Genomic DNA, 22,395 nt, shown 5'->3' with positions numbered 1-22,395 from the left:
GCGATCCAATTGATTAGCCTCAAGGTGTTATATTTATTTTCTTACTTAAGGCCTCTTTATACTCCCGCTGTCGCGTGGCCGACAACGCCCGCATTGCATCACGTGACCGACAAATTGACCCGCACGGCTCCTCTGTGTAGCTTGATGCCCACACGGCAAAAATTGTTGCTGCGCGTAGAACGCCGTGGAGATCATCCCTCGTGATTGGTCCGTTTTGAGTCACATTATGGGATGGTGTAATCAGCATTCCTCCCGGTTCCACACAGCACCTACGCTGCCGCCTTCTCGATCGATTTTGCAGCATAATTAAACGTATCATCTGTTCATCTAGGTCCGTTTGTTCTCGGAGACTCTGTTCCACGGTCGCCATTGTTGTTGCTTTGTTCCTTGTTACGGAAAGTAAAGTAAAAACGGCTACCGGAAATGGCCACAAAAGGCAGAGGAAACTCCACCCTGTGGCGTCCTAGCCAATATCAACCGTAGCGACACCCCCGACTTGGAGGAGAACTGCAGCACACTTTCAAAACAGCGCACGTGGGTTGCGTATAAAGGCAAACTGCGTGCGAGATAGCCGCAGTGACGTCAACGCGGTCGCCGTCCGCACGAGTATAAAGAAGCCTTTAGAGGAGATAACCACAAAAGTCAGGAGTAGTGTCCCCAGAATAGAAAGCCAAACTATACATCTGTACATTTAACAAAACAAAAATCAGTGGTGATTTCAAACAGCACAAGATCCTAGGTTGCTGTTACACTTGATAAAATGTTATTGATTCATGTTAATGTATTTTAAAAACATGTAATCCTAATCAATCATAAATTAATTAATTATAAAGAAATCCAATACATTTGACTTTAGTGAAACCATGAATGCTTATATTCATTGGGCTTGTTTCCAGCATTAAAACATGCACTCGCGAGAGTGCGACCACTCGCACACTTTGGAAAAAAGGTCGCATGATACCCGATACTTGGATGCCGAATAATACCAGTGTAGACCTCTGCGGCTGCTGTGTTGATTCTGTACTCTGGAAGATAATGCGATATATCGCAATATTTATAGTTTGTCCCATTCCTAACACCTCACCAACGAGCCTACTGGCCTGGCATTCGTATTGGAGTATTTTCAGTCCATTTTTATGTGAACAGGGATGATTTTGACCACATTGCCATCTGTAAGAGGAATACAAACACCCTAAGCCACAAGTGTAAAACGCAAGGCCTGGGAGCTAGATCCAGCTCGCCACATCCTTTTTTTCAGCCTACTAAAGCAAAAATAAAGTGTCTTCTTAATATTTTTTGGAATGAATTTGCTCTTTTTGTTTTGTCAGAAAATCTGGACCAAAATTGCATTTTTTTCCCCTTCACATTCTTACAGATATTACAAGCATTTATTTTCACCAAATGCCTTTTTAACATAAATTAAATAATAGTTGGACAGTATCCGTAAATATTTGGTCGTCACTCTTGTCCAGCACTTCTGATTTCAACGTCAATTTGTCCCTCCAGGTGTTACAGTGCCAGCACACAGTTGTGTCCTTTCAGCCATCAGCCCTCAGCTGTCCACTGCTCTGTCCTCCTCATCGGTGCCCCCAGCTGGACAAAAGCAGCTGGTGGAATTTGGGACCATGGGCGCCAGCTCGCTGCTCCATGTGGTCAGACTGCTGTACTCGGGGGAGATGGCTGGGGAGGGGGAGAGTGAGAAGCAGGAGGCTGTGTCGGCAGCAACCAAGCTTGGCATCGTGGGGCTGGTGGAGGTCACGGGGCGGTTGGGGAGAGGTGGCGTGGGCACTGAGGTTGGCGTGCAGACTGATATGGTGGAGCTCGGGGAGAAGGACGTCACATGGCGGAGGTGGGAGGTTAGTGACGGCAGCACTATCATGTGGAAAGAGACGCTGTCAACCGGCAAAAAAGACGCACTGACTCAGACAGAAGAAATCCAAGCAAGCTTCGACCCCTCCTGTCAGCTTGTGCCTGCCTATGAGACCATTGACATGGCTCAGTTTGAGAGCTTAGGACTGGCCAACAATCATCTCGTTCATCCATACGTTCCAATTCCCCTCATTTGCTCGCGAGATGAAGCCCAAAATCTTCAAACATCCTCTGTGGCTGGACACCCAGACACGCTGTGGATTGCTGACTCCCAGAGCTACTTGTCCAGCAGTCACCAGGCAGAAGCCAGAATTTTAGGAGGTGAAAAAGGGGGGCACAAGCAGTTTGAGCAGTTTTGTGACAACATCCCAGGATTCATCAGCCACTTTTTAAACATGGATCCCGAGGAGGCGTCACAGAGGGGGCGAGGTAAGAGGACGTTCCGAGGAACAGGCAGGGCCAGGCAACGCGGAGGAGCTGAGAGACAAGCGCGGAGCCCGCGAGCTCGCAGAGGGGGGATGCGGAGAGGTGGGTGGATGCAGACAGTGGATGTGCAGGAAGTCGGCGTGAGTAGGCAGCACAAGTCATTCCTGCAGAGGTGCGGGATGCCGACCACTATGAGGACGGGGCAGGGGGGAGGAGCCACAGGCAGGAAGTTGTACCTAAAAACTAGACACATTCTGGATTTGCCCTGGAGCCCCCAGAAGAGACGAGGGCGGCCCAAAGCGATGGATTTTAGCCTGGGTGGACCAAGTCAGATTTCCAGCTGGATGGGGGTTGGGGACAACAAGAAGCCTGAAAAGAGGAGCAAAATACAGCAGGATACACAGGTGATGTGGGCACATGCGCACACACACACACACACACGCACACACACACACACACACACACACACACAAACCCATGAGTGGAGGATGTTATAGTAGCAAAGGTAGGACTATATTAATTCATTTGGATATTTTTACACTCATTAGATCATTTGTGATTTACAGTATGTTGATTTAATGTGAATAATAAATTAGAAACCGTGAAATAAACAGCGGCACGGGGTAAGAAAGGTTAGTACATCTGCCTCACAGTTCTTAGGACTGGGGTTCAAATCCCGGCCTCGCCTGTGTGGAGTTTGCATGTTCTCCCTGTGCCTGTGTGGGTTTTCTCCGGATACTTCAGTTTCCTCCCACATCCCAAACACATGGATGGTAAGTTGACTGAAGAATAAATTGCCCGTAGGTTTGAATGTGAGTGCAAATGGTTGTTTGTTTATACAGTGGGTACGGAAAGTATTCAGATCCCCTTAAATTTTTAACACTTAATGTTATATTGCAGCCATTTGCTAAAATCATAAAATCAATCATAAGTTATTTTTTTTCCTCATTAATGTACACACTGCACCCCATATTGACAGAAAAAAACGGAATTGTTGACATTTTTGAAGATTTATTAAAAAAGAAATACTGAAATATCACAGAGCCATAAGTATTCAGACCCTTTGCTGTGACACTCATATTTAACTCGGGTGCTGTCCATTTCTTCTGATCATCCTTGAGATGGTTCTACACCTTCATTGGAGTCCAGCTGTGATTGATTATAATGATTGGGCTTGATTAGGAAAGGCACACACCTGTCTATATAATACCTTACGCCTCACAGTGCATGTCAGAGCAAATGAGAATCATGAGGTCAAAGGAACTGCCTGAAGTGCTCAGAGACAAAATTGTGGCATGGCACAGATCTGGCCAAGATTACAAAAAAAAATCTGCTGCACTTAAGGTTCCTAAGAGCACAATGGCCTCCATAATCCTTAAATTGAAGACGTTTGGGACGACCAGAACCCTTCCTAGAGATGGCCGTCCTGCCAAACTGAACAATCGGGGGAGAAGAGCCTTGGTGAGAGAGGTAAAGAAGAACCCAAATATCACTGTGGCTGAGCTCCAGAGATGCAGTCAGGAGATGGGAGAAATTTCTAGAAAGTCAACCATCACTGCAGCCCTCCACCAGTTGGGGGGCATCCTGCAAGGATTCCGAGCTACCCTTTTTGGGGGCCTGAGCACACCCCGTGGGGACGGAAGCGGGCACCACCTGTCCGCTCCAAGCGTCTTGCGAGCAGAGACGCCCGTGCTCCGGCCGTTCTGCCTGGGAGTTTTTTGTGCTCCCTTTTTCCTTTTTCTTCCTCCTTTCCGACAAATCCACCTGTTCCCCCTGCGGACCGGGCCGGCCGAACACTCGGAAGCTCGACCTGCTTGCCACAATCGTGTTCAAGACATGTAAATCCAACATTGCGGTTGAGTAAAAATACAGATTAGTGCATATTTGGGTTTAACTTAACGCGAACAGGAATCCCTAGCTATATGCATTGTCACTACATGCTCATTCCACCCTCACATCACAAGTCAGTTTCCTTTACCAATGTTCGTCTGTACTTTGTTTTGTGTTTTTCTGTATAGCTTCCCTGTAGATTCCTCATGTTAGACCATTAAAATTTCCATAAAATTCGCAACTTGTATTGTTGTGTGTCTTTGGTTTCGAGGAAAGAAACCTCTGGTCGTCTCTTATCAAAATTTCAGAAAGTGTAGCAACCTTCAGATTACGAGACTGATAAAAAGGTTTCTCGTCACTTTCCCTAAATTTTAGCCACGTAAAAAGTGACGTGGTGCCCCTTTTACTAGATAAAATTGCTTGATTTATAACACTGTAATTTATGCTAAACCGGAAGTAACGCAGGTATCGCTTCCAGTTTATTTTTTTGCCCTAAATTAATAACATTTTTATTCAACTAATATACGCTATAATAGTGGTGAGCAATAGTCCAGCCATACATGACGTTAAAATAATTTCTGCCCATTTATACTGTAGACTCATCAGCATATTTGTAACACCATTAGATTTTTTAATCAATCTACTGTAATTTCCATCCATCCATTCTCTACCGCTTATCCGGGTCGGGTCGCCACTTCATCCAGCTCTTCCGGGGGGGATCCCGAGGCGTTCCCAGGCCAGCCGAAGGATGTAGTCTCTCCAGCGTGTCCTGGGTCGTCCCCGGGGTCTCCTCCCGGTGGGACATGCCCGGAACACCTCACCAAGGAGGCGTCCGGGAGGGATCCGAATCAGATGCCCCAGCCACCTCATCTGGCTCCTCTCAATGCGGAGGAGCAGCGGCTCTACTCTGAGATCCTCCCGGATGACCGAGCTTCTCACCCTATCTCTAAGGGAGAGCCCGGACACCCTGCGGAGGAAACTCATTTCGGCCGCTTGTATCCAATAACAGAACGTCGCTCGGGTTCTGATCAGGGAGGCCGTTCCTCCCAATCGCGCCCTTCCAGGTCTCACTGTCATTGCCCACGTGAGCATTGAAGTCCCCCAACAGAACAATGGAGTCCCCAGCGGGAGCGCTCTCCAGCACCCCCTCCAAGGACTCCAAAAAGGGTGGGTACTCTGAACTGCTGTTTGTCGCATAGGCACAAACAACAGTCAGGACCCGTCCCCCCACCCGAAGGCGGAGGGAGGCTACCCTCTCGTCCACCGGGGTGAACCCCAACGTACAGGCGCCGAGCCGGGGGGCAATAAGTATACCCACACCTGCTCGGCGCCTCTCACCATGGGCAACTCCAGAGTGGAAGAGAGTCCAACCCCTCTCGAGAGGACTGGTACCAGAGCCCAAGGTGTGTGTGGAGGCGAGTCCGACTATATCGAGTCGGAACGTCTCGACCTCACACACCAGCTCGGGCTCCTTCCCTGCCAGAGAGGTGACATTCCACGTCCCTAGAGCCAGCTTCTGTAGCCGGGGATCGGATCGCCAAGGTCCCCGCCTTCGGCCACCGCCCAGCTCACACTGCACCCGACCCCTATGGCCCCTCCCACAGGTGGTGAGCCCATGGGAAGGGGGACCCACGTTACCCTTTCGGGCTGTGCCCGGCCGGGCCCCATGGGTGCAGGCCCGGCCACCAGGCGCTCGCCTTCGAGCCCCACCACCAGGCCTGGCTCCAGTGGGGGGCCCCGGTGGCCCGCGTCCGGGCAAGGGAAAACGAAGTCCATTGTTTGTCGTCATCATTAGGGGTCTTTGAGCCGTGCTTTGTCTGGTCCCTCACCTAGGACCTGTTTGTCATGGGTGACCCTGCCAGGGGCATAAAGCCCCAGACAACTTAGCTCCTAGGATCACTGGGACACACAAACCCCTCCACCACGACAAGGTGACGGCTCAAAGAGGGGTCTACTGTAATTTCTCGTGTATAATTCGCATTCCCCCTCCCCCAAATTGTCAAAAGTCAATAGTGCGCATTATACATGGGTATAGGGGTAAATGGAGAGAGAGAAAAAAAAAATCACATTTTATAAATGTATCCCGCCATCTAGTGGTTTTGAAAAAGCTGTACACTTTCATTCCAACATGACAGGGGTACGTATGATTGCATATATGTACAGTTGTGCTCATAAGTTTCATACCCTGGCAGAATTTGTGAAATATATATTTTTTGTAAATATGACTGATATATGACTGAACACCAACCATCATTAATTTCCTTTGTGTTATGTTTTGTTTAATGATAATGCTTTTCTGAAATGCTTGACCGTTTAATTTGAATCCCATTAAAATAAAATTAAATGTATTTTTTCTTTAAATAATTGTACCCATCTTACAAATTCTGCCTGGGTAATCAAATATATGAGCACAACTGTGTGTTTTCTAATTTACTCAATAAAAGTAGGGCTGTGAATTTCAAAATAAGAGAAAGTAAATAAAAAGAAAGAATTACATGTTCAAATAAAGTGCTTAACTTCAGAATAATTCTTAGAAAAAACTCACAAAATACAGATAATACTTTGTTTTGATCATATGGCTAGAAGCAAAATCATGCATTGTAAAAATGCATTATACATAGGTAGAAAGGTTTTCCAGAATTTTGAGGTCAACTTTGGGGGATGCGTATTATACATGGGTGCGCATAATACACGAGAAATTACGGTATTATTTTACCCCTATGTTTTAACATACGCATTAGCATTTCTATATTTGAGTGCATTAGTTAACTGCGGGCAGCGTGGGTTCAGTTCCCACTCAGTGACGGTGTGAATGTGAGTGTGAATGGTTGTCCGTGTCTAAATGTGCCCTGCGACTGACTGGCGACCAGTTCAGGGTGTAGTCCACCTTTCGCCCGAAGTCAGCTGGGATAGGCTCCAGCATCCCGCGACCCTAACCAGGATAAGTGGTGTTGAAAATGGGTGGATGGATGGTGAAAGATGGATGTGTACACGTTTGTCCCTTCATTAGTTTAAGCAAAGCGTGTTGTTGAGTTTGTCCTTTCAATAATGCCGAGGCTCCCCCCAAGTATAATCTGTTGCGACATACATTCACATTCTGATGAGTGATACAGTAAATGCAGGCATGTAATTGTTTCCCCTGTCCTCATTAATAGTTATCATACAAAAAATAAGCATCTAACACTCTGCGCTGCTCCGTGTGAATGTTTATGTCCAATGTTCAATGGATCAAACAGATGTTGGGAATTTTGCTGTTCAGCTCCTTGTTAGAGAACAGCAAGTTGTACAAGTTGTATATGATTAAACACAAGAGCTGTAAAAACAATGACATTTATAACAAACGTTTTTTCCCAGGTGCCACATACTGCCCCACGTCCTTCGTCTCATGTGGATTCACCAGAGCACTTAGATTGTCTCTTCGATGAAGTGATGAGGGACACGGATGTTAGAACGAGCAGCAGCGCTCCACACGACCAGCCACCTCCACCACCCCAGAGCTGCAGCTGCACCGTCGCCTCCTGTGGTGGTGACTCTGGCTATCCTGCTGGCTCGTGTATTCATAGCGCCACAGAGGTTGTTGCTACGGGACGAGCAAATAGCGAGCTGGTCCTTCTGGAGCCGCGGGCGGATGCAGATCTTAAAGCTGTGTTGGAAGAGTTCCTGCAGTCCTTTGAGCAACAGAGTGGCAGCTGTGTTATCAGGAAGGCACAAGAGAAGCAAGATGATGGTCGCATTCACTCCCCACAGCATAGACAAGAGGAATCAACGTCCTCACGCTCAATCACGCAAACAGCAACTTCTTGCAATGCCACTAAGAGAGTTAAAGCTGCACGGAAGAGAAGAAGAAAGAAACGGCGTCCTCTACAAGCTAAGGAGCGGATCCATGAGTCAGTAAGGGACATGATGAATAAAAGAGATTATGACCAAGGAGACAAGAGGTTACAACGGATGCCTGTGGTGGAACTAAAGAGTAACGCTCTGCTGCTGAACGCCTCATCGAAGACAGTCAACTCATGCTATGAGGCTCAACTGATATACAACCCCAATTCCAGTGAAGTTGGGACGTTGTGTTAAACATAAATAAAAACAGAATACAATGATTTGCAAATCATGTTTAACCTATATTTAATTGAATACACTACAAAGACAAGCTATTTACTGTTCAAACTGATAAACTTTATTGTTTTTAGCAAATAATCATTAACTTGGAATTTTATGGCTGCAACACGTTCCAAAAAACCTGGGACAGGTGGCAAAAAAGACTGAGAAAGTTGTGGAATGCTCATCAAGGTTCAGAGAATCTGGAGAAATGACTGCAAGTGAAACTTGAAACTCTACTAAGCAAAGCAAAAGCCATTTATCAACAACAACCAGAAACGCCGCTGGCTTCTTTTGGACCGAGCTCATCTAAGATTGACTGATGCAAAGTGGAAAAGTGTTCTGTGGTCCACATTTCAAATTGTTTTGGGAAATTGTGTACGTCGTGTCCTTCGGGCCAAAGAGGAAAAAGAACCATCCGGACTGTAATGGACGGATGGTTCAAAAGCTAGCATCTGTGATAGTATGGGGCTGTGTTAGTACCAATGGCATGGGGAACTTACACATCTCTGAAGGCACCATTAATGCTGAAAGGTACATACAGGTTTTGGAGAAACATATGCTGCCATCCAAGCAACGTCTTTTTCATGGACGTCCATGCTTATTTCAGCAAGACAATGCCAAACCACATTCTGCACGTGTTACAACAGCGTGGCTTCGTAGTAAAAGAGTGCGGGTACTAGACTGGCCTGCCTGGAGTCCAGACCTGTCTCCCATTGAAAATGTGTGGCGCATTATTAAGCGTAAAATACGACAACGGAGACCCCAGACAGTTGAACAGCTGAAGGTGTTCATCAAGCAAGAATGGGAAACAATTCCAACTACAAAGCTTCAACAATTAGTGTCCTCAGTTCCCAAACGTTTATTGAATGTTATTAAAAGAAAAGGTGATGTAACACAGTGGTAAACATGACCCTGTCCCAGCTTTTTTGGAACATTTGCAGCCATAAAATTCTAAGTTAATGATTATTTGCTAAAAACAATCAAGTTTATCAGTTTGAACATTAAATGTCTTGTCTTTGTATTGTATGCAATTAAATATAGGTTGGACATGATTTGCAAATCATTGTATTCTGTTTTTATTTATGTTTAACACAACGTCCCAACTTCATTGGAATTGGGGTTGTATATATATACAGGTTGTTCCCCCAAAAAATACTCTTTGACTGGCCATTACTGTGTCCATTGGCATAGAGAGAAGTCAAATGTGTTAAATGAAAAAAAATACCAGTCAATCTTAGATCATTTAATGCCATAAAAGAAATAGATGAACAAAGGTAATTAATTAAATAAATAAATTAATTAATAAATAATTTTCTGAGAAATTTCATGAAATGTTGTAATTTTCAGCAGCACCCCTTATAATCGCCCACGTTTTAATAATGTGAATCAGGACCCTGGTTAGGAATCACTGGTCTAGTGTACCCATTTGTGCATGTTCGCAAATGTTCAAACGTGTTTCATTATGGAACATTCGTTTTGGAGTTGCTAGACATTGGGCTCTATTTTCGTAGACTGCGCAACATGCGCCGAAGCGCAAAGGGTGGCATACTGTACAGTATATTGATTTTCGGGAAAGTGTCAGGCTCGCTGGCGTGTTTGTGAATTTGGCCGACCGGCTTGCACCAAGATGGGCGTATCGATGAAACGAGGGTGTGTCCTTTGAAATCCGGCCAGCGCATTAATAATTTGGTGACAAAGTCAGTCTAAACTTAAACATGTTCAGACTACGTCTAACTTTTGTCGCAGCTAGGCTACCTTGATTTTAGTGAATTTGATCAATGTACAGGCCGGCAGATAAACAAGCTCGTGTGGTGGATAGATGTATTTCATTCATTAATATGTGAACAGCGACATCGAACCCTCTGAATCCAGTGATCCCATTATTATTATCCATCCGTTTTCTGAGCCGCTTCTCCTCACTAGGGTCGCGGGGGTGCTGGATCCTATCCCAGCTGTCATCGGGCAGGAGGCGGGGTACACCCTGAACTGGTTGCCAGCCAATCGCAGGGCACATAGAAACAAACAACCATTCGCACTCACAGTCATGCCTATGGGCAATTTAGAGTCTCCAATTAATGCATGTTTTTGGGATGTGGGAGGAAACCGGAGTGCCCGGAGAGAACCCACGCAGGCACGGGAAGAACATGCAAACTCCACACAGGCGGGGACGGGGACTGAACCCGGGTCCTCAGAACTGTGAGGCTGACGCTCTAACCAGTCGGCCACCGTGCCGCCCATTATTATTATTATCATCATTATTACAGTTTTCCGTACCGCTTATCCTCACTAGGGTTGTGGGCGTGCTGAGCCTATCCCATCTACCTTTGGGCAAGAGGCGGGATACACCCTGAACTGGTTGCCAGCCAATCGCAGGGGACATATAAACAAACAACCATTCGCACTCACATTCACACCTACGGGCAAGATAGAATCATCAATTAATCTACCATGCATGTCTTGGGAATAATGGAAGGAAACCATCCCACTGGAATGCATGCTGCTATGGGGGATAAACAAACGATGAGTGGGGATAGATACTGTACATGAGGTCTGTGGACATATTAGTTTCTCTGTTCTCAGTCATAGGTCATTATTATTTTCTTATTTTTTAACCCTGTGTGTGTGTGTGTGTGTGTGTGCAGATGAGTGGTGGAAGCCAGGGGATTGATTTTAACTATGTAAAGCACTTATAAAAGCACTCTATCAATAAAGATTGATTTGATTTGATATGTATGTCACCCACGGTTATCACAAGCTCACACTGCATTTAATCATGTTGCCTGTTGCCACATCAGCCAAGAGCAGTGGTAATGCTCCAGTCATGCACAGATCACCTAGTCCTTCTTTTACAGAGAGGTCTTCATACGAGACTATTGCGCTGCTTTTAATGGGCGTGATCTGCAAAGTCGGCTATAGTAATGCCCACACCAGTGCAGATGTCCCATTTTGAAATATGCTGGGGTTACGCCAGTCCATGAAATGACCAAAACCCTGTTTCGCCCGGCTCCTCGCCGTTACGTCAATTGCAGCGCTGGATTTGCGCTAGTCACGAAAATAGAGCCCATTGTCCCTTAACTCATTGACTGTTGCTGGTTTTGCGGTGCAAATATCTTTGAGATATCCCCATAAAAAAAAACTTTGACGTGAGGTCTGGAGAACATGCAGGGAATTCAACGCTACCTCGATCCAAGCCAAACTTTTCCTCATTCCGTCTTTGCACTTGTTTTTGTATTTCCGTAAGTACATTTGTACTTAAGTTAATTGTATGTTTGCCATTATTCACGGTTATTTGCACATGAACGCGAACAAAAAATACATGAGTAATGGGCAGTCAAAGAGTGAGTAAATTTTTTGGGACACACGATACTGTATATTATCAGTGGAACCTCAACTAATACTAAAGGGGGGGGTTATAGCTGGGGGGGCGGGGGTCCGTTATAGCCGATTGTCCGTTACATTGAAGCAGTTTTTTTTTTGTGGCCATATGCACCCATATTACTCTACAGTAAATATTGTTTTGTGGTGTTTATTTTCATGGCCTAAAACACCCAGTACAGCACAAAGTTATCGTGAATATAAAAAAGCTTGAAAATGTTAGTTTTCAAAAGTTTTAAATTTTATCCAAACTTACTGGGGATGTTGACGTACAGTACTCATCATAGGCGAGTAGCTTTCATGAGCCACAAGGAATTAGTGTTCTTCCTAGTTCCGAATCCAATGCCACAGATGAGTGGCTTGACAAAAAAAAATTACTCTACCAAAAATAGCATGTTGCAGACTCCAGATACTTTCGTATTCCTCAGAGGTAACACCAATGCCATGCTGCTCTCTCTCTGCTTAGCGCTCTAGACACAAAAGACAATAGATATAATCATCGTCACCATGGCCGCCATGTCAATGCCCCACATTCAACATGGCCGACACGTAGGCATGGGAGGCACGTCTTTTGGAATTGCATCTAGTTATATTGTATATCTGTGTTTGAAAGACGTCAATCCCATTCTCTGCCTGTATTGCGCCACAGTTCCATATATATACAGCGGCTGAAATAAGTATTCAACACGTCACTATTTTTCCATCCATCCATCCATTTTCCTCCGCTTATCCGAGGTCGGGTCACGGGGGTAGCAGCGTCAGCAGGGAAGCCCAGACTTCCCTTTCCCCAGCCACTTCCTCCAGCTCTTCCGAGGGGATCCCGAGGAGTTCCCAGGCTAGCCAAGAGACATAGTCTCTCCAGCGTGTCCTGGGTCGTCTCCGGGGTCTCCTCCCACATGTCACTATTTTCCTCAATTATATTTCCAAAGGTGCTATTGACATAAAACTTTCACCAGATGTTGGGAACAACCCAAGTAATCAATACATACATCAGTCCTAATTGATGGCCTAAAAAAACGTCTCATTGCCAAGGAGTGTGTCAAGACACATCTGATGAAAGAGCTGTCTCAAGACCATCACAAACTAACTGTTGCAAAACATAACAATAACATTGGTTACAGGCGCATATCTAAGCTTCTGAACGTTCCAGTGAGCATGGTTGGGGCCATAATACGTAAGTGGAAAGCCAATCATACCACCATAAATTTGCCTCGATTAGGTGCTCCTCGCAAGATTTCTGACAGAGGAGTGCAAAGAATAATTAGAAGAGTTGTCCAAGAGCAAAGCACCTTTGGAAGTATATTTAATGAGAAAAATGGTGACATGTTAAATACTTATTTCAACCGCTGTGTATGTGTGTGTGTATATATGTATTTATATAAATGTGTGTGTGTGTATACTGTATGTGTGTGTATATACTGTATGTGTGTATCTCTCTCTATATATATAGATAGATATCTATACGGTATACATGTGAAAACATTTTTTTTTAATTGATCAAGGTGTGATTTCTCTCTAGAATCCTGCACAATCGAAGACAAGCTCGTCATCAGCGCATCAGCAAGTCTCAATTATCAGAAAGACATATCCTATCAGGAGTCGATCCAAAATACCCCACATCACGGTGAGCTGGCTTATCACCTACTTTTACCTGTGCTGTTGCAGTGAATGATCTTTGTTTGAGGAAGGGATGTGATGCAGTGCGGGGGTGCAGTTCCAAGTTCGGACTTTTGGAGGGGGGCTCAGCCCCACAGGCAGCCAGAGGGGTACATGACGTGGTGAGGGTTGGGGGGAGCGTTGGCCTGACGCAATATTGTGGATGTGATTTCCTACATTCTGCTGCATTTTAGGTGCTTTGGGGGAGAGCCGAAAATTATGATGTCTGATATCTAAATAGATAATAAATAATAATAAATCAATCTATCGATCCAAAACATTGTACACTTTTAACAGTTTTGTTTCTTGTCAGAAAAGCACAGATCTTTTGTAACATTTTAACCTCAGTTGAACTCATCACACCAGTATGAGTCTTCCATCCAAGAGGAAAGGAAGATTTAACACAATTTGGCAAGTTTCTAGCTCTTTTCAATAAGAAAGTAATGTTTAATGTAACCGTTTCATTTGAGTAATAGTAACACTGTTGTTAATGTAGTAAAATATACCCAGGATTTTTCTTTTGTCTGGTCCAATTTTCATTTATCTGGTCCAAGATTCTGTGGCATTTATGTTTTTTTTTTTTTTTAGTTACTCTGCTTTTGGATGTGTGAGCCAATAGATGGCAGTGTGAGCTCAATACTGGGGATGTCCCGATCCAACTTTTTCTTTTTCGATACCGTTAATGTAGCCTTGAGTTTTGACCTATACTTTTATAGGTCCAATACGATATCAGCAATAATCGTTACGGGTGTCCCGACCCAATCTTTGACATCGGAAATCGGTCCAATGTCAGCAAAAAAACTGGACTGGTTGTAAAGTCACTGATTTTACCACTCTTGTACAAGCAGTCCATTCAATTTTCCACTCCAGCACTTCTATTTAGCAGCACCTGGACAGCATGCAGAGCCCACGTGATCACAACAACAGGTTGCTAAGGTGCTAACATAGTAGCAAGGAGTAAGCGTGTATGTTGCTTGCTTAAGGTCATTTATTGACACTCCAGTTGAAATGAAAAACACCATTGAGGAGCTAACGAAAATTAGTATAGAACTCGCATTACTTATATTTCTCAAAATAATGAATATTGGTACACAAACGCAGTATAAATACATACAAACAGGAAGTATAACAATACTCTTTGGCATATATTCAAACTGAAAACCAAGTTATATTAGCAATATTCGATCGTGACTTCTACTTTATTACTGCAAGTGTGTATCTCATTGCGTGCACCACACTGCCCCTCAGAGGTCAAGACGTGCAGAGCCCAAACAGTGATTCCCGACAAGGCACACAGAGACAGCTAAGCACCTCGAGACTCAATACATCCATCCATCCATCCATTTTCTGAGCTGCTTCTCCTTACTAGGGTTGCGGGCTGCTGGAGCCTATCCCAGCTATCATCGGGCAAGAGGCGGGGTACACCCTGAACTGGTTGCCAGCCAATCGCAGGGCACATATAAACAAACAACCATTCACACTCATATTCACACCTACGGGCAATTTAGAGTTGTCAATTAACCTACCATGCATGATTTTGGGATGTGGGAGGAAACCGGAGTGCCCGGGGAAAACCCACGCAGGCACGGGGAGAACATGCAAACTCCACACAGGCGGGGACGGGGATTGAACCCCGGTCCTCAGAACTGTGAGTAACCAGTCGTCCACTGTGCCGCCTGACTCAATACATGATTCCTAATTTCTTATCCGCCATGACATGTCAGTAAAACTAAACTTCAATGCATCAAGAAGTTCAAAAGTGTATTGCTGCACCTGTGGAGAAAGGAAATGCTGTTCCCACCATATACTGACAGTAAAAAAATTACTGAATTGAACTATTTTGTACTTTTAAAGTATAATTTTTATTTGTTAATTATTGAGGTTATTTTTCATGGTTTTCACATTTTTTTAATTTTATCTATTTAAATTTAGAATATGCTTATGTTTAAGATAAGTAATGGTTATTTTGCAATTTAAATATATCTATTTTTTGTTATTGGTTTTATTGAAATTATTTTTCAGGATTTTCTAATATAATTTTTATTTTATTCAATTGTAGTACATTCTTATTTTTAAAGTTACTTCATGTAACCCATTGGTTAATAATAAATGGTTCAGTTTTTCTCATACCTACTGTTTCTTATTATTGTTCTCTGTCTGAGTAATATCACTTGACCTGTCATGACTTGTATCAAACGGTTTTTGGACTGGACCCAAAAGCAGACGGAGGCGGCGGAAGCAGTTGGTAATGGTTCATTTGGGATAAGTGCGATGTCAGGAATTCCAAGGCGTCATGGTGGTCTGTAGGAGCAGGGATCGTGCGGAGGGCTGGGGTGTGAGCAGGTGAGTGAACTTGGCAAAGCGGCCGGAGTGAGCGTCGTGGCAGGGAACACAGGAAGGCACTGAAGGAGGAGAAACAACAGGGAGCAAGTACAAGCACGGGAGTCAGCTAATCAATCTTACTGTCAAGGAGCAATGCGTAGGCCGTTGTACCGCGTGGGAGCGAGAATACTCTGGTGCCGCATCCCTGGGCCAGGCAGGCTTGAATACGGGCAGTGATGAGTGCTGATTGGGAACAGGTGCGCAGGCAAGGAGGTGGTAATTGCTGGAGGGAGAGAGAGAGGGGAGAGCAGAGCACAAAGGTCCACCCAAGCTCCAAAAGAGGAACTGCAGGGCACCGATCATGACATGACGAAGCCTTTTCTAACATTCCATTCTACAAAAGTAGTAAATTCTGTATGATTATTGGTGATATAATATCGGCTCAGACCGATATCGGTATCGGCCAAAACTCAAGGCTCTAATGTTGTATCGGATCTGAAGTGAAAAAGTTGGATAGGGACATCCCTAATAGACTTTACTGATTCTGATCGGCCTGATCGGTATCGGCCGATAATTAATATTTTATGCTGATAGGCTTTAATGTCATAAATCGCCAATCTGATCAATGACGTCATTGATCGGCTCCGCAAAAGACATTTACTCCGCGTCACTATCGTGCACAGTATATTTGAATCTAAAAGCTATATTATTTTTAACCTTGTCGCATGTCTTTTGACGTAGAACTGTAAATATCTGACCACCAATAAAGTTATTTTAAAAAATCATGTCGGCGGTGTGGGACAGACAACATGTAATGCCTGGATCAGACTACAAGACAAATTTGCTCTTTCACAATGGCACTATGTCAGACTACTGCAATAAAATCTTGTATTCCAATACCACCACATCCCGTTTTTTGTCAATTGTCAGTCATTCTTCTTGTCATCTTGTCATCTTGTCATCTGACATCTTGTCAATTCAAAAGTGACCGTATACACTCATTACCAAGGCAACAACAATAACAACAACAACAATGGATCATGCTGTGTGTTTATAAGAACAAAATGGGGAAAACCGTGTGTTGGGGGTCACCGGTGTTCGGGAGATTACGTTCATTTAAGGCTTGCTAGGGGTATGTTCACATACTTTTAATACGATATCGCTCGCAAGCAGGCAACAAAACGTTATGTATCCTAGCAAGCTAGTGCTAGCACTAACGGTTGTAAGCGAACATGCAAGCGTTCTGAACCATGCTCTATAAAGTTTTGGTGTGTGTGAAGTAATTTAATTACAATAAAATAATTTAATTACAGTAAGTTAGAACCCATTGTTTCTGTCATGTTGTAATGTTGGTTTGACCTGACTGATTATAATATATGATCTGACTTCTTCTTTTCCTTTCGGCTTGTCCCTTTAGGGGTCGCCACAGTGCGTCATCCGTTTCCATGTAAGCCTATCTCCTGCATCCTCCTCTTGAACACCAACTGCCCTCATATCTTCCCTCACAACATCCATCAACCTTCTCTTTGGTCTTCCTCTAGCTCTCTTGCCTGGGAGCTCCATCCTCATCATCCTTCTACCAATATACTCACTATTTCTCCTCTGGACGTGTCCAAACCATCGAAGTCTGCTCTCTCTAACTTTGTCTTCAAAACATCAAACCTTGGCTGACCCTCTGATGAGCTCATTTCTAATTTTATCCAACCTGGTCACTCCGAGAGCGAACCTCAACATCTTCATTTCCGCCACCTCCAGCTCTGCTTCCTGTTGTCTCTTCAGTGCCACTGTCTCTAATCCATACATCATGGCTGGCCTCACCACTGTTTTATAAACTTTGCCCTTCATCCTAGCAGAGACTCTTCTGTCACATAACACACCTGACACCTTCATCCACCCGTTCCAACCTGCTTGGACCCGTTTCTTCACTTCCTGACCACACTCACCATTGCTCTGGACAGTTGACCCCAAGTATCTGAAGTCCTCCACCCTTGCTATCTCTTCTCCCTGTAGCCTCACTCTTCCCCCACCACTCCTCTCATTCATGCACATATATTCTCTTACTTCGGCTAATCTTCATTCCTCTGCTTTCCAGTGCATGCCTCCATCTTTCTAACTGTTCCTCCACTTGCTCCCTGCTTTCACGGCAGATCACAATGTCATCTGCAAACATCATGGTCCACGAGGATTCCAGTCTAACCTCATCTGTCAACCTATCCATCACCACTGCAAACAGGAAGGGGCTCAAGGCTGATCTGTGATGTAGTCCCACCTCCACCTTAAATTCGTCTGTCACACCTACAGCACACCTCACCGCTGTTCTGCTGCCCTCGTACATGTCCTGTATTAGTCTAACATACTTCTCTGCCACTCCAGACTTCCGCATGCAGTACCACAGTTCCTCTCTTGGTACTCTGTCATAGGCTTTCTCTAGATCTACAAAGACACAATGTAGCTCCTTCTGACCTTCTCTGTACTTTTCCATCAACATCCTCAAGGCAAATAATGCATCTGTGGTACTCTTTCTAGGCATGAAACCATACTGTTGCTCGCAAATACTCACTTCTGTCCTGAGCCTCCACTACTCTTTCCCATAAGTTCATTGTGTGGCTCATCAACTATATTCCTCTATAGTTGCCACAGCTCTGCACATCACCCTTGTTCTTAAAAATGGGCACCAGCACACTTTTCCTCCATTCCTCAGGCATCTTCTCACCCGCTAGAATTCTATTGAAAAAGCTGGTCAAAAACTCCCTGCCTTTCTATTTTTCATCCTCTTTAATGCCTTTCTAACTTCCCCCTTACTAATCATTGCCACTTCCTGGTCCACCACACTTGCCTCTTCTACTCTCCCTTCTCTCTCATTTTCCTCATTCATCAACTCCTCGAAGTATTCTTTCCATCTAGCTAGCACACTGCTGGCACCAGTCAACATATTTCCATCTCTATCCTTAATCACCCTAACCTGTTGTACATCCTTCCCATCTCTATCCCTCTGTCTGGCCAGCCTGTATAGATCCTTTTCTCCTTCTTTAGTGTCCAACCTGCCATACATCATATGCCTCTTGTTTGGCCTTTGCCACCTCTACCTTTGCCCTGTGTCGCATCTCAATGTATTCCTTTCGCCTCTCCTCGGTCCTCTCAGTGTCCCACTTCTTCTTAACTAACCTTTTTCCTTGTATGATTTCATGTACTGTGAGGTTCCACCACCAAGTCTCCTTCTCTCCTTTCCTGCCAGAAGATACACCAAGTACTCTCCTGCCTGCCTCTCTGATCACCTTGGCTGCAGTGGTCCAGTCTTCTGGAAGCTCCTCCTGTCCACCGAGAGCCTGTCTCACCTCTTCCCGAAAAGCTGCAAAGCGCTCGTCCTGTCTCAGCTTCCACCACATGGTTCTCTGCTCTGCCTTTGTCTTCCTAATCTTCCTCCCCACCACCAGAGTCATCTTACACACCACCATCCTATGCTGTCTAACACTCACACTCTCCCCTACCACTACCTTACAGTCGGTAACCTCCTTCAGATTACATCGTCTGCACAAAATGTAATCCACCTGCGTGCTTCTACCTCCACTCTTGTAGGTCACCCTATGTTTGTGCCTCTTCTGGAAAAAAGTGTTCACTACAGCCATTTGCAAGTCTACCACCATCTGTCCCTCCAAGTTTCTGTCCCGAATGCCGTACTTACCCATCACTTCTTCATTACCCCTATTTCCTCCACCAAAATGTCCATTACAATCTACACCAATCACGACTCTCTCTCTGTCTTGGATGCTCAGAACTACTTCGTCTAGCTCCTTCCAGAATTTCTCTTTCACCTCTAGGTCACATCCTACCTGTGGGGCATAGCCACTAATCACATTATACATAACACCCTCAATTTCAAGTTTAACCCTCATCACTTGATCTGATACTCTTTTCACCTCCAAGACATTATTAGCCAACTCTTCTTTTAAAATAACCTCACTCCATTTCTCTTCCCATCTACACCATGGTAAAATATTTTAAACCCTGCCCCTAAACTTCTAGCCTTACTGCCTTTCCACCTGGTCTCCTGGACACACAATATATCAACCTTTCTCCTAATCATCATGTCAACCAACTCCCGAGATTTTCCTGTCATAGTCCCAACATTCAAAGTCCCTACATTCAGTTCTAGGCTCAGTGCTTTTATCTTCTCTTTCTGCCGAAGAACCCGCTTTCCACCTCTTCTTCGACTTCGACCCACAGTAGCTGAATTTCCAACGGTGCCCTGCAGGTTGACGGCGACGGTGGCGGACGTTGTTAACCCGGGCCACGACCGATCCGGAATGGAATTATTTGGATGAACGCTCATATTTGTTTGGCAAAGTTTTAAGCCGGATGCCCTTCCTGACGCAACCCTCTGCATTTATCCGGGCTTGGGACTGGCCTACAGTTTGCACTGGCTTGTGCCCCCCATGGGGCTGCATTAGAATATATGATCTGAATAGAGCAGTGATTTCCAACCTTTATGGACATATTTTACAATTGAAAAATCTCACGGCACACCAACAAACAAAACTTTCACAAAAAGTGAATAATGAATTACTGTATGTACTTCCTGCCATCTACAACCCCAATTCCAATGAAGTTGGGACGTTGTGTTAAACATAAATAAAAACAATACAATGATTTGCAAATCATGTTCAACCTATATTTAATTGACTACACTACAAAGACAAGATATTTAATGTTCAAACTGATAAACTTGATTGTTTTTAGCAAATAATCATTAACTTCGAATTTTATGGCTGCAACACGTTCCAAACAAGCTGGGACAGGGTCATGTTTACCACTGTGTTACATCACCTTTTCTTTTAACAACACTCAATAAACGTTTGGGAACTGAGGACGCTAATTGTTGAAACTTTTTAGGTGAAATTCTTTCCCATTCCTGCTTGTACAGCTTCAGCTGTTCAACAGTCCGGGGTCTCCGTTGTCGTATTTTACGCTTCTTAATGCGCCACACATTTTCAATGGGACGCAGGTCTGGACTGCAGGCAGGCCAGTCTAGTACCCGCACTCTTTTACTACGCAACCACGCTGTTGTAACACGTGCAGAATGTGGCTTGGCATTGTCTTACTGAAATAAGCAGGGGCGTCCATTAAAAAGATGTTGCTTGGATAGCAGCATATGTCACAAGAGTTGCGGGTGTACTGGCGCCTATCTCAGCTGACTCTGGGCGAGAGGCGGGGTACACCCTGAACTGGACGCCAGCCAATCGCAGGGCACTTACAGACAAAACAATCATTCACACTCACATGCACACCTATGGGTAATTTAGAATCCTCAATTAATCTACCATGCATGTTTTGGGAATAATGGGATGAAACCAGAGTACCCGGAGAAAACCCATGCAGGCACAGAGAGAACATACAAACTCCACACAAACTCAACCCAGGTCCTCAGAACTGTGAGGCATATGTGCTAACCAGTCGTCCCTTATTTCAATTTTGTTCATTTATTTCAGTTTTTCTGTATTTATTTTTGGCACTCTTGGTCCTCCATAGTAATGTTCTTTGACATCATTTAAAAAACACATGGAAAGTCAGACAAATTTGTAAACGTATATCTGTCATTCTCGGCCATCAAACTCAGTGGGCCGGACTCGCGCTGATTCAGCTCCAATCAAATTGCTTGTTCCTGCATGAGCGCTTCCTGAGTTAATCATCAATACTTATGGCTGCAGCCTGCTGTACACCGAGCAAAGTCGCCAAACCTGACAGAACTGTTGGGCAGCGTGCGTGGTTTGACAACTGTTTTCATGAGTGGCCGATCAATCTGCCACTGGTTTTGCTGCGATTAAAAATTTGTATCCCCGCCTTAAAGTCCTTTTCACACTGCATTTGGCAAAGCCACTGATGCCCTCGACTTTCCCAATCATTGTGTGTGTGTTGAGGGGGCGTCAGCGCGTTTTGACGTGACACCGAGTGTCAATGTAGATGGCGTCTGACACTTTGCGTCACGTTATCGGATAGAAAAATTTTCTATTCTGCCAAGTTGACACGGCGACATCACAAAGCGCCTTCAATCGGAGAGAGGCTGGCAGAGTGATTTCTGAGTGCTTATTTGGTGGACTTGTACTGTAAATGACAAGAGGAAAATGGAGGACGCTCTAATACATGTGGTTTCTCTTTGTCCCGAAATCTCTGCTCAGCCTGAAATATACCTCAAAGAAGTCTTGGTAAACTTGTAGCTCTCGAACAAGCCGAAACTCTCTGAGGTTCCGACGAGCCACTACAATGGGATGAACCCATATCCTTTTTTTTCCTGCAGCTCGTCTCCTCCTCCTCTTGAAAATGATGCGAAAAAGACAGCAACATCTTGCCGAGGTGCAAGCTATTTCTTCAGCAGAAAAAAACGTTCTGTTTACTACCTGGTTGGCTGCTACGACAGCATTTCCAAATATGAGTCCTCCGCGCTGCCTCAAGCCATGTAAATACTATATAAAACATCAAATATTGTGTTTTACATCACTACTTAACTATAGACATGTATAATGTGCCTGTGGATGAAAAAGCGAAGCTTGTGACCAGAATGTACACGAGTGTACGTAAACGCTGGGTATGTTCAAATGCGAGCCTCCTTTCAAATATCCACACTTTCGCTTTTAGTCAAGTTTATTTGTATAGTCCTTAATCACAAAAGAGTCTCAAGGGCCTTCACAGGCCCACAGTTGGCAGTGATTGACGACATCCCCTAATCTAACCCTCCCAATCGGGCAAGGAAAAACTCAAATCCCCCTTTCGGGAAATAAGAAACCTCGAGAAGGGACCGCAGATGGGGGAGATCCCCCTACA

General features: G+C 44.6%; 1 protein-coding gene across 2 annotated transcripts in view; it reads left to right on the top strand.

The window, feature by feature from the left end:
- The window catches only part of LOC133485264 (uncharacterized), a 53,030-nt gene that overhangs the window by 6,260 nt on the left and 24,375 nt on the right, over positions 1-22,395 (top strand). The window contains exons 3-5 of one of the 2 annotated variants that reach the window (XM_061788695.1): positions 1,507-2,699; positions 7,480-8,016; positions 13,121-13,225. In XM_061788695.1, the coding sequence (XP_061644679.1) occupies positions 1,507-2,699; positions 7,480-8,016; positions 13,121-13,225 (1,835 nt within the window). The remainder of the gene's footprint in view (positions 1-1,506; positions 2,700-7,479; positions 8,017-13,120; positions 13,226-22,395) is intronic. The other variant, XM_061788696.1, reaches the window with a different exon arrangement.

Source organism: Phyllopteryx taeniolatus, chromosome 10, assembly GCF_024500385.1.
Source record: "Phyllopteryx taeniolatus isolate TA_2022b chromosome 10, UOR_Ptae_1.2, whole genome shotgun sequence".
Taxonomy (NCBI): domain Eukaryota; kingdom Metazoa; phylum Chordata; class Actinopteri; order Syngnathiformes; family Syngnathidae; genus Phyllopteryx; species Phyllopteryx taeniolatus.
Note: the sequence above shows the minus strand (reverse complement) of the source record. Positions and strands in the feature narration are given on the sequence as shown.